This window comes from Patiria miniata, unplaced genomic scaffold, assembly GCF_015706575.1.
Source record: "Patiria miniata isolate m_02_andy unplaced genomic scaffold, ASM1570657v1 HiC_scaffold_11, whole genome shotgun sequence".
NCBI lineage: Eukaryota > Metazoa > Echinodermata > Asteroidea > Valvatida > Asterinidae > Patiria > Patiria miniata.
In genome coordinates, this window is record NW_024037049.1 from 1969362 (window position 1) to 1982762 (window position 13401).

General features: G+C 43.0%; 1 protein-coding gene and 1 long non-coding RNA gene across 2 annotated transcripts; both read left to right on the forward strand.

Moving 5' to 3' along the window:
• The first annotated feature begins 702 nt into the window (after nucleotides 1-702).
• Nucleotides 703-5325, forward strand: LOC119741660. The gene is made up of 2 exons (XR_005272762.1): nucleotides 703-1288; nucleotides 5293-5325. It is a non-coding gene; the product is annotated as an uncharacterized LOC119741660 (long non-coding RNA).
• Nucleotides 5326-9728: 4403 nt separating this feature from the next.
• Nucleotides 9729-11264, forward strand: LOC119741668. The gene is made up of 2 exons (XM_038217510.1): nucleotides 9729-10327; nucleotides 10454-11264. Exons 1-2 carry the CDS (start codon nucleotides 9947-9949, stop codon nucleotides 10796-10798), a joined length of 726 nt encoding a protein of 241 aa, XP_038073438.1. The 5' UTR covers nucleotides 9729-9946; the 3' UTR covers nucleotides 10799-11264.
• Nucleotides 11265-13401: the final 2137 nt, after the last annotated feature.

A 13401-nucleotide genomic window follows, 5' to 3' on the forward strand; every position in this document is an offset into this window, starting at 1 on the left:
CTTAGACTACGAAAAGGCTTTTGACACAGTAGAATGGGACTTTTGATTCAAAACGCTTATAAAATTCAACTTTGGATCCAACAATGTATACAAATATTCAAAGTACAATAATAAACAATGGCCATATGTCTCAATTTTTCACGTTAAAACGAGGCCTCAGGAAACGGTGTGCTCTCTCTACACTGTTATTCCTAATCATTGCAGAAGAATGAATCAAGAAATAAATGGGGTTATTAACAAACAAAACAGATTTACGTGTAACGGAATTTGAAGATGAAAGATGTCGATAGGAAATTTGCAAAATAAAAATCAGTGACTTAACTATCCGCTATTCAAAAAAGAAAAAGAATGTAGAAAAATGAGGCCTATCTTACTAGGCAATAGGCAGATTTACCTAAAACAGATTTACGTATTTCAATGTACGCAGATGATACAACTCTTTTTTTATCTGATTTTGCATCAATTACAAATGCCATCAATATTGTGACAAATTTTGGAAGTATTGCAGAACCAAAATCTAACCTCCAAAAATAAAAGGACTAATTATTGGTAACATTGATCTGGACCAAACCTTTTAGAAATTATAAATTGGCAGCGAGGACCAATTAAAACATTAGGCATTTATTTTGGAAATAATATGAATGAATGTTATGAATTGATGTGGGAAGAAAAGGTGATAAATTGTGTGAATTTAATTAATCAATGGAAAAGAAGACATCTGACATTACCAGGAAGAGTAACGTTTGTAAATAGTCAGGCAATACCAATATTTACTTTTTTAGCATCTGTTATTCCAACCCTACAAAAGTATGTTTTGAAAATAGATAACTTAGTGTTTCCGTTTATCTGGAATGGCAACACAGACAAAATTTCAAGAAAAACAAAGGTTTGCAATTTAAACAAAGGTGGTCTTAACTTGACTTCCAATCTCATAATATAGCACTTAAATGTAACTGGATATTTAAATTGTTAAACAATAAGCTTGGGAAATGGAAAATCATTTGCAATTTATTTTTAAACTCATGTTGCCCAGACCTTTCAGTCCTCAATATGAATTTTAAAAAAGCAAAGTGCTGTTCACATATTACATTAAACCTTCCACAATTTTATAAAGAGTATTCTGTTGGCAGGAACTGAACTCAACAAAGACTGTACAAATCGATTTACAGCCAACTAATATAAAAGCACAAATAATGTCTGTAACTCTTTGTGTTTTTGTTGATTTATTGCAGGAGGAAAGAAGAAACCTTTGAAGCAAGCCAAGAAAGAGCACAAGGAACTTGATGAAGTAAAAAGCTGTTTCCATTTTGTCTTTTTATTCCCCTAGCTGTAAGCCGGAGGGGGACATTGCGATAGCTTTTGTGTGGATGTCTGAGTGTGTAAATACCGGCAATCATGGACCTAGGACAAAAGGGTTATGGCACAAACAATACGTCCACGATTGACCGAACGTCCACGATTGAAATTCGTGTACAAAACCAGTCACAGCTGTTGCTAAAAAGTTAGTAGTACAAAACAAAGGAATGAGGATTACGGACAATGAAGAGTCCACGATTGCCGGTGTTTACAAAGATGGGTGTGTGTGAGTTTGTTTCTGCATTCAGTAGGGGACGTTGAACAAAAGAGGACAATAGGGTCCCCAATTCCCATGTGTACAAACATATGGGATGTCTTCCTAAAAAGTTAGAGTACAAACAGAAGAGGGACAATAGGGGGTCCCCTATTGTAGGCAAATAAACACTTGTATGTGTGTGGGTGTTTTAGTTAGGTTAACTCTTGTCAGAACAATAACTTGAGAAATACTTTTCTTAGGAACTTCAAATTTGGTTTGTGGGTTGTCCTTGGTAGTCTTAAGAAGCCTCTTGCTTTTTGGGCCGACTGGTCAAAGGCCAAGGTCACTATTGTTAAAACAATAGAAACATTGTCAGCACTGAAGCTTGAGAAATACTTTACTTAGAAACAACTCTAAATATGGTTTGTGGGTTGCTCTTGGTAGTCTTATCAAGCCTATTGCCTTTGGGGCCGACAAGTCAAAGGTCGAGGTCACTATTGCTAAAACAATAGAAATCTTCCATTTTGGTTAGGGACACTGACAAGTGTCCGTACTAACTGACATAAAAACTGCCAGCATGCCAGGGGGATTGCGCAAGTCTCACTTGCAGTATTTTTATCCCTCTGGCTTTCAAGCCAGACAGGGGATATTGCGTATTCCTTCTGTGTATCGGTGTGGACAAGCACTACATTCACTATGTGGACTTCGGAACAAAAGATGTCCACATAACCAGTTTCAAGATACATTGTGTGGACTTGCCCACGTCCACACAAGGTTTCCCCCTCTCTGGAAAACAGGTTTAGAGGCAATTTGGGGTTAGGTTTATCCGTCACAAAATGAAGAGAAACACACAAGGAATTATAGAAACAAATATGGGTCGAAAAGGGTTTTCACAGTTTGAGTAAAAGAGTTTTTTTCACAGGTTTTTCTTAATTACATGAAAAGAAAAAAAAGTCAACACTAGGTATGCAGACCTGCCAACTAGTACGACTCTGCCATATTTCATACGGGAATTTGTTGAAAATACGACCGTACATTTTGCCCCCATAAAATACGGGTTTCGACCATTTTGGCATGGCTGGAAAAAAATCCTAGTTCAAAGCGGCTGTGAGTGTAGATTATGCTAGATAAAATCGGCTGAATCAACGTACACATGCACGAAGCCAAGTAAACGATGTACTGCACGAACTGAATCTGGTTTTGCGATTCTCACTGAAGGTATGATGTAAATGATGTACACAGTATCACAAACTAGAACCAGTCCAGTTCTGGAGTGGTCCGATACTTCAAGCAGTGGCACCCCCGCCGCAAAATTTAATGTCTGCATTCATAAACAACTTACCAGCAGGAGTACGTACATCAGATCGTACATGCAGTCGCGATCAACCGACTTTCTTTTTCTAAGTGAACGCGATACAGAATACGCTTCGATGTTAATGTTCGTTAGTCACAACACACGTGCACGCGTTGTTTCGTTGAGCATGTTGAGCATGTTTTAGTAACTTTATAAAGCGTTCTGAAATGATAATAAAAATTGGAATAAAAACAATGCTGCGCATAGAGCGATTTAATCAGCCAGCACATGCAAGAAATCGTTTTCTTTTTAAGGTAGGCCAAGTTCTTTTTGATGTGTTTTTGTAAAATAAAAATTGGTCACTGTGTATTTTTTTTTACATTCAGTACGGCCATGCATGTGATTATGATTGAAACTGGCACTTGTCTTGGCAGCGACATGCGATAAAACATGAATAAGTTTAGATTATCACCTGCATAATAATTTTATTTATTTCAAATATTAGGGTTTACTCTAGTCTTTAGTTTAAGAAGACCTGCTATTAATAGTTTTTAAAGCAGTTTGTTTATGAATAAGGTATATGATCAATATCCTTATTCATGCAAACTGTTTGATTGGGTTTAACACCTGCAGGGAGACTTCTGGTCATGTTTTTGTCTATAACGTAATAAAGATGCATTAAAGTTGCAGCATTGTAGCCACATTTATCTGTTTGCATAGCTTGTACGGTATATGCATATTTTTGAAAAATAATTTTTTTTATGAAAAATACAACCTTTGGAGATTCACAATAAAGTTTTTTGATCCCAAAGGTTGGCAGGTCTGGGTATGTAACGTAAACATGTGAGTGTGTAGACACTGGTAATCGTGGACCAAGGACAAGAGGGTTAGGGCACAAACAATATGTCCACGAATTGACCGATAGTCCACGATCGTGTACAAAAGCAATGAGTAAAAAAGTTAAGTACCAGTACTTGCTAAAAAGTACAAACAAAGGAATGAGGATTACGGACAATGGGAGGGGGGTCCACAATTGCCGGTGTTTGCAAAGATGGATGTGTGCTAAAAAGTACAAACAAAGGAATGAGGATTATGGACAATGGGGGGGGTCCACAATTGCCGGTGTTTACAAAGATGGATGTGTGTGGGTTTGTTTCTGCATTCAGTAGGGGACGTTGAACAATAGACATGATAGAGGACAATGGGGTCCCCAATTCCCAAAGGGTCCCCAATTTGGCAATGTGTACAAAACATATGGGAGGTCTTCCTTAAACGTTAAGAGTACAAACCAAAGAGGGACAATAAGGGTCCCCGATTGCAGGCAAATACACACTTGGGTGTGTGCATTTGTTTATGGTGTAAATCGAGGACACACACGTGCAACATCATCAGTGAATCGAGGACAGGAACGTAATCAAGGACGGTCTCGATTAAAAAACGTGTACAAAACCAATGAGAGCTGTTGCGAAAAAGTTGAGTACAAATATTCTGTGTCAACCAAGAAGTTTTTAATAGACTGGGTGAAAGTCACTTCTGTGTACATGTATCACAACAGATTTTAGCTCCCAAGTCCAATTTGTTTCCAAGTTGTACATTATAACAGGTGTGGAGGCATCATCATAAAAGCCAAGTGCTTGTGGTGAATCTGCCCAATTAAAATAAAATAGGAGTTTAAGAAGGAATCATAATATATGATATCATAGAAATACAGTAAACAACATGGATCACAGACTGCTTAATAGTGACTTAGCATAGCTTAATCAATTAGTAATGATAAAAATAGGTTCAGTGGAAATGTTGTGTAAAGATTAAGGAAGTTGGTTATTTACAAATTTAAACACAAAACACCTTGTTAAAAAAATCATTCTTGCTAATTAGAGAGTCTATTCATTGAAGTGGTTCAATTGGAGGGGGGGGGGTGTCCCCACTGAATTGTGCCACTGATGTTTCCCTCACTAGGCATGTCACATGTAGGCATGTGGCTCTGCTCAGCATAACATAACTGTCTTGTATGTTTACAATGTTACATGTATATGTATAAGTATTATGCTTTCATAGGCTGAACAAACAGCGGCGTGGGGGGGGGGGGGTTGGACACCACATTTACGGGGAGCGCTCTTCAGAATAAACATGTATATCAATATCAAAAAACTCGCTCTTACATTTTTAAAGCTTTTGTACTTTGTTTCTCCACTATTCAGTTGGGGGGGGGGGATATATATATAACCCTCCCCCCCCCCCCCCCCCCGGATTATTACCCCCTTGTGAACAAATGTACATTGGAAATCAGCAAGTGACCTGCAATTTTAGGCTACGTGTCTTGGCTAGGGCTATTGTCTAGGTCTTCACATATTTTTAATTATATGTACATGAGACACCTGTTTCTGGTTACAATAACAGATTGGATGCTACTGGTTACATGTATTTGATTATTCCCTCTCATTAGGATGACTTGGCCCTGAAGCAAAAGCAGAAGGAAGAAAAGAAAAAATTGGAAGAGGCAAAGTCAAAAGCAACTAAGAAAGGGCCCTTGAGTAAGTTATTCATATATATTTTAAATGTTTGTGACCCTTTTACCCTCTAGCTCTAGCTGGCCAAAAGGTTAAAAAAAAATTTACCTGGTCGGTCACATATTACGCTCCTGATCATAGCACATTTGGTGCCAATTTTATTAAGGACAGGATTGGCGTTTTTTAAACCGAACCGAACAAAGGACTTCCAAGGCGAACCAAACCGAACTGAATTGTTCGCAAACACTAATTTAGTACAGCATGTATATTTGCACAATTAAAATAATCAAAACTTCCACCATAAAATTATCATATTTAACTGAGGGAAAGGTCCTATGGCCGATTTTAAACACAATGTTTAAGACCGGTTGGAGTCTGGATGCTGATAATTACCTGAGCCGAATGAACACCTTTTCGGTCAAAAATTTAAAACTTTTCAGTCCAAAAGTCAAAACAAGTCAAAACTTATAAATTCACAACGATTTTGTTCAACAGTTTTACTTCATGTTTTTTTTTAAATGCCCCTCCTTCTATATTATATTATGTCCTCACCAGAAGACGTAAATAACTCCTTATATGTAGATTTGTGTGTGCATCACGCGTACTGGGCAATGTGACACAGAACGCAGCATGCTCAAGTGAGGATTGTGAACGTTCAACCAATGAAACTGTAAAAGGCACAGGATTTTATAGGAGTCAAAATTTCATTTGACACTGGAAAAGTGTTTAAGACCATAAGACCATAAGACAGGGATCAAATGATAGAATTAAATAAAAAATTATCTTTTTTGAAATTCTCCCAACGGTAACTTCTGGTCTGACAACGTCATAATTTTGTAACCTCGCAAAGTTTTATGTAGTTGATATGAAAAAATAACAAATAACAGATTTTTTCAAATCTGGCTCTTAAATTGCTTGTTATTTGATACCTGATGATGTCATAATGATGTCAGGTTTTTTTTTAACATCTTCAGACGGGGTTCAAGTTCATACTAGATTTTATCATAATCCCATAAATCGTTAGGAAGAAATTCGGTTCGTTTTAATTTTGAAGCTTCTGTCTGTATTTAAAATTCTTCTAACTTTGACCTTCCGGTTGACCCAGAGGTAAAGGTCAAGCCAGTCAGGTAGACAACAAAAAGTTTATCAATTAATGGTCTGTATGATTACAACGAATGAACATGATTGATTATTTTGTTTAAAAGTAATAAGTGCAAGACGTTGGTAATTTTTTCAACCAAAATCGCTTGTAATTTGACATCCGATGAAGTCATCATGACGTCAGAGTAACATGCACCACTGGGGATGAGGGTCGATATATGTTGAAAGTTACAAGTTCATACCATATACAGTTTAGGAGAAAACCCGCAGAGAATATTGTCTTGAAAAATAGAAAGAAAGAACTAGAGGTTCGCGTTTGTTGTTACAAACGCAGAGTGGTCGGGTAGGCAATTTGTTCATTAAACACTGCCGAAGTTGAGTTATAAATATATTCATGTTAGAACAAGGATCACAAAATTAAATCCTTTCCAGTACAATCAATTATTTTGATTAAAACAATACATCTTTAACGGTGTGATAAATTTTAGGAAATATTCTATGTACACATACAAGTTATTTCTGGCTTAATGGCGTCATTATTCAAAAACGGGAAGTGAATACTGTTTAGTTCGGAGTGGATAAATGTTCGTTGTGAAGTAAAATAACGTATGAAAATATGGAAAATATAACTGTATGCATTCATAACACCTAACTCCGGTTTGATGACGCACAGTATTTGGAAGCAAAAGGTAAACATTGTAAGGGATATTGTTATTTTGGCTACGAAGATATACGACATGAATCAAATGATATAATTAAATTAAAAATATTATCGTTTTCAAATTCTCATAGAAGTAACTTCCGGTCTCATGACGTCATGAATTTGAAACCTTGCCAAATTATCTGTGGTTAATCAAAGAATATCAAGGGGCGGTTTTGTGAAATTTTAACAGATGGTTTTCAAATTAAAGAAAGCAAACACTATTTAATATGCCGCTAGGGGGCGCCCTTTCGAAAGATGTCGTCATCACACTGTTTTGTGTCTGGCATTCCTCAATAAACACTTTCAAAATATATGTGTGTAGTAAAATGCTTCCCCTTTTGAGTTATACTCGGTTGTTATTGCACTTCCAGTAACACCGGAAGTGAAGGTCAAGCGGTTTTGTGTCCGGGGACAAGAATTGTTTCTCACAGCATAGTCTACTACCTCACGAAAAAACAAACACGATACTATATTTAGTTCAAAAGATATAGCGCAAACTATTTCATCAAAATTTGCCCTTAAATCACTTGTAATTTGATACATGATGACGTCATGTTGACGTAACAAAATATATAGTATCTTCGTAACGTGGTACAATTTCACACTAGGTTTTATGATCATACCATAAACTGTGTGGAAGAAATTTTGCTTTGTTTTGATTTCAGGCTAAAGTCTTCATTTTGAATTCACCTAACTTTAACCTTCCGGTTGACCCGGAAGAAGGCGTCAAGTGAGTTCACGTACACAATGAGAAATGTTCATCAATTACAGAATATAAACATCACTGATTATTTTGTTCAAGAGTTATGGGTGAAAGTAATTTGACCCTTTTTCAGCTAAAATCACTTGTAATTTGACACCCGATGACGTCATCATGACGTCAGAGTAATATGCACCACTTGGGATGAGGGTCGATATATATTGAAAGTTACAAGTTTAATCATGAACCGTTTAGGAGAAAACCCACGGAGAAGTATTGTCCGGAATAAAAAGAGAAAGAAAGAAGATTTATGAGAACAATTCCAGACAGTGGTCGGGTTGTGCCCGACCACTCAAAGAAGATTGATCAACAATCAAAATAAAGAACCAGATAACAAGAACATGTGAGATAGACTAAAAACTGGACAATAGCGAGCAACACTAGAAATAATTAAATGGACCTTAGATTCCTGTTGGCCATTGAATTAAAAGTATGCACACTGCCTGCTGCACATGTATCACCATCTAAGGAATTCCCTAGCTGTACGGCACTGGGCAAAGAAATAATCCTCTAACTGGCTGATACGACATCTCATTGGCTGCAGAGTAAGCGTATGCAGAGAAGATGCAAGCCAAGTATTTCTTGCCGGCACACACAGCTCGGGGACAATCGTATGGTGGATGAAGCCGATTGGATTGTATCTTGTTCAGCATACATACATTACTGACATTGCGTCAATGACCCAGATCACACAGAGCATTGCCGTCACAAAGAAATCGTATGGAGTACCCTGTCAATGAGATGGATAAGAGATGCAGCAGCAGATGACTAAAATAGAGCACAATACTCAAGAAGTGGAAGGACAAAGCAGCGGAAACAGCAAGCACAGATGGAGACATCATTGAATATTTCATAGGCCTTCCTCATTATTCCAAGTTTGCGATCAAATATGACGTCCGAAGGTTAATTTCGGATCAAACTTGAAACTTTCAAATTCATCGCAACAACTGAGAATTGAACCGTCAAGGAGTAGATTGTCATGCGGTGGATGGAGGCTGCGAGATCAGGAGATGCACAAGCTAGGTACTCTACTTTAATGTGTTCAACTTAATGTTCCACTTGTCGCACCATCTACATATGCTACAAAGATCATCATTTAACGATTCGCAGACGGCACGACATCACTGAGGTGAATCAACTATCGCAATCAGAGTTACATTGTCAGCGTAGCGGTACAGTGAATTCATGGTGATCTTAAACAGGTCGATTGTGTAAATGTTGAACAACAAATTTCCAAGAACACTTCCTTGAGGAACGCCTGAATGGACATTGTACCAGTCACTGAAGCTGCCATAGACACATACCCGGTGAGTTAGTCCCCTCAGAAATTGAGTCAAGACTGAGAGCAACGATCCACCTACCCAAACACTCTGTAACTTCCAAAATAAACCGTCATGATTGACTCGATCAAAGGCAGCCGACAGGTCCAGTTGGACAACCCTTGCCTCATGACCATGATCATGAGCTGACAGTAATTTGTGAGAGATTGTGAGGAGAGCATCTATTGTACCAAGATTCTTGCGATAAGCAAACTGGTTGGATGACAACAAACTTGATCATTCCAAAAAGTGGGAGAGACGAGTAGATACCAGGGGCGATATTCATGAAACCTTACTAAGCCTAGTTGGCTACTAAAAAGGCATGTAGTTGTTTACTAAGCCTAGTTTGTATTCATGAAACATTGCCAGTGAAGTTAAATTCTAAGGTCTACATCACTCTACTTACCTGTAGAGCGAATACTACATATGCATTGTTCCCTATGCCGGCAGGCAATTCGCTAAGAGTTTTACATACAATAGCGCCCTCACGTGTCCTACCCACGACGCCCTGTGACATGCGCACTACGTTAGCGTCCTCTTTTTCTCTTAGCCGCAGGCGAGGTATAACGTGGAATTTCAATCGACCTGAATTTCACTATTTTATTGGTACCTCTTTTGCTTGGAGAAAGCTATTTCGAAGAAATAAAGAGAAAGTGTTTATTGTAGAGTTGTTCTAGTGAAGTATTTGAGTGAAAGTGAAGTAAGAAATGAGTAAATCTAGGAAGTTGGGGAGGACTGGGTGTGTCGATAATGGAGGGACGTACATCCCACCAGACAAGCCCGAGTTCTCGGGGGACTGCACCGGTGATGGTACGTCACCGCGGCATCAGTCCCCTAGTCGGCCCCTTCAGCCACTGCCGGCTGTCGGAGCTGACGGACCCGTTGACCAAGCGGGGGGCCGTACAACCCCACCGTCTTCGGTCAATATTCACGGGTCCGCCCAACTGAAGGGGAAACGCACCGGCAAGACAAGGAAATTGTCTGACGCCGGGGCAGTACCCATAAAGGGACGTACGGCAAAAGGTGGCCCCGCTACGGGGCGCACCGTGCCTGTCCCTGGCCCGTCTACGGGGCACACGCAGCCGGAGGAAGTACTCCTCCATGGCTCAGTGCACCCAGGCCCACCCAGCCCCGTGATTACCACGATGCCTGGGGATGGGCTGTTATATGGCCGGTTAATCGACCGTTAATCTACGGGGCACACGCAGCCGGAGGAAGTACTCCTCCATGGCTCAGTGCACCCAGGCCCACCCAGCCCCGTGATTACCACGATGCCTGGGGATGGGCTGTTATATGGCCGGTTAATCGACCGTACAGCACCCGCCTATGTTACCGGCGTGGGGGCGCTGTCGGCCGCCCGGGCTATTGATAGCGTAGAGCCGAATCCCTGGGATTCCCCTAGAGCGTTAACGCTACGCTCGGAGGGCCATGCCTCTACATCGGATTTTATTCGTTGTTCGGGCATCCCCGTGTCCCCGCAATCCTCGGCAACTACTCGGAGTCGTTCTTCAAAAATCGAAAAAGAACCGCCGTTCTCGACGTTCTTCGACGAGTTCTAGTGAGTCATCCGATCAATCACACCGTGGGAAACGCCACAAGGGTAGCGACCCGATTTCACGCGATGATTTTTTGGAGGCTTTTCACTCCCTCGCGGCCTCATTGTCGGGCCGACAGGGAGACTACGTTCACAGCTGGATGACTCCGGGCCAAAGCGACATACCGCACACGGTTAGCCGTGCGCCAGAGTCCCCTCCAGAATTACAGCCCCCACCCGCCAGTCATCACGGCCGTGGTGGGGTGACTACAGACCAGCGGACAATGCCGTGCACGGAGAGCCGTGCACCGGCGTCACTGCCCGGTATTAGTTTACACCCATCGGTGTCACTAGAGTCCGAGCGGGGCTCGATACCGTGACGGCGCTGCTTCGCCCCCGGGGCCTGGTTCCCATTCCCCGGTGACAACTCGCCCCCGTACTCTGACAACTCGGCGGACGAGAGCGAGCTGACCCGGAAAAAAAAAAAAAAATTTAAAAGGGCCAACGGGATATGATCAGAGTTCTGAATCTTCCTGCTGGGACCGAACCTCCTCCTCCTCCTGAACGTCAGTCATTCAAGAAGAGATCGGGACCGACGGCAGAACCGGTCCGGGCGTTTCCCACAATGCCCCTGGACCGCGTGTGCGTTGACCACATCGATGGGATAATGCACGCAAAGACATGGAGTGCCTATGCTAAGCGCGTAGACTCGTATTATCATTTTCCCCCAGGGGATTTCGAGAAATATTTCTCAACTCCAGTCCTGCCGGACTCGGCCATTGACAAACTCGCCGCTGACCGAGGGACAGCTTCATCCAAAGTTCCTTTTTACGGACAAGACCCGTGGAAAACTGGAGGATGTCACCCGTAGAATGGACTCGGCGGCACGCATGGGTATGCGTGCGACGTCCTTTCTTCTTCTCCTATCAGAGTACCTGGCACTGGGATATGAAGAAGATTCGGTGATACCAGCCGACATGATGGTGGCTGCTCTCCATTGCCTCAATCGTGGCCTGTGCTCCACTCTCGACCAGTTTGCTAGAGTGTCGACCTTAGCAACATCGTCACGCCACGCCAATGTGCTAGATGCGCTTTTCCTCCCGTCACCGGGAGCACGTAAGCGTCTCGACGAACTTCCGCTTTCAGGCCCGGACTTATTTTCTGGTAAGTTCCAGGAGGCCATGGAGGCCGAAGCAAAGCGCCTCAAGGCCACTGAGAGAATTAATCTCAAGAAACCGGCCGAGTTGAAAACTGCGGACAAGACAAAGAAACAACCTTCTTTTGTCATTCCCTGACGCCGCCCGGTCAGGGCGGCCCGTGGTGGATTTCGTGGGCGCGCCGATAAGACGGTGGGCCCGCGTTATTCACAACCACATACCGGACAACGGCGTCCCCAGTCGGGACGCGGTTTCCGGGCGCCCACTACCCGGTACACCGGGGCGTGGCGCAAGTGACTTATGCGTCTCCGAACGGCCTCCCGTTCGTGGGGTCCTGGGTGCAGGTGACTTCCGACCGGTGGGTCCTCGAAACGAACAGCAGCAGTTACGCACTCGAGTTTACGAGGACCCCCCCCCCCATCGGACATGCTTATTCGGACAACGCCCATACTGCCCGACACAGCAAAACGCCGCTCCCTCGAGGAGGAGATCGACGCCCTCCTTCTAAAGAGAGCAGTTCGTGTTGTCCCCCAAGGGGGGACCAGGGCAGGTTTCATGTCAACCTTCTTCTTGGCCCCAAGATGGAGACCGGCGTGTGGCGTCCAATATTGAACTTAAAACCCCTCAACAAGTTCATACGTCCGAAACGTTTCCGCATGGAAACGTTACGGACCATTCTCGAATCGATCATCACGCCCGCGTGGGCGGCCAGTATAGACTTGAAAGATGCGTATTTTCACGTACCGATCAGGCCGGAGCACCGCAAATTCCTACGTTTCCAATACAAAGATATACTGTACGAATTTGTGGTGCTCCCATTCGGGCTACCCACTTCTCCGCAGGTGTTCACCTGGATCGTGAAGACGATCGGGGCGGCACTGTGGCGACGAGGGATCATGATATTCATGTACCTCGACGATTGGCTAGTACATGTAGTGGGTCGTTCTCGAGGGGAGACGGAAGCGGCGCTCCAACTAACGTGGCACCTTGCTACCGACCTGAGATTTCTCATCAACACCAAGAAATCCCACCCAGTCCCCTCTCGGGTTCCCACCTTTCTAGGTGCATCCCTCGATCTTCGCAGGGGATTGGCCTGTCCATCGGAGGACCGCCTGCTGAACCTTCGGCAGTGCGTGTCCCTCTTCCTCCCGACGGTAGTGGCTCCGGCCCGAGCCTGGCTCAGGCTGTTGGGCCTTATGGCCAGTCTGGTGGACTTAGTGGATTTTTGCAGGCTGAGGATGAGGCCAATTCACCTTCACCTGCTGTCTTTCTACAGACCCCGCTGGCACCCGATCGACCATCCGGTGCCCACTACGTCTTGGCTAGTCCCCCACCTTCGTTGGTGGCTAGTCGAGGCCAATATAATGCAGGGCCGCGTTTTCCGCCCGCCCCGCCCGTCAGTACTTATCACAACCGACGCGTCGGGGTACGGCTGGGGGGCTACCCTCCACCCGCGACAGGTCGCGGGCGT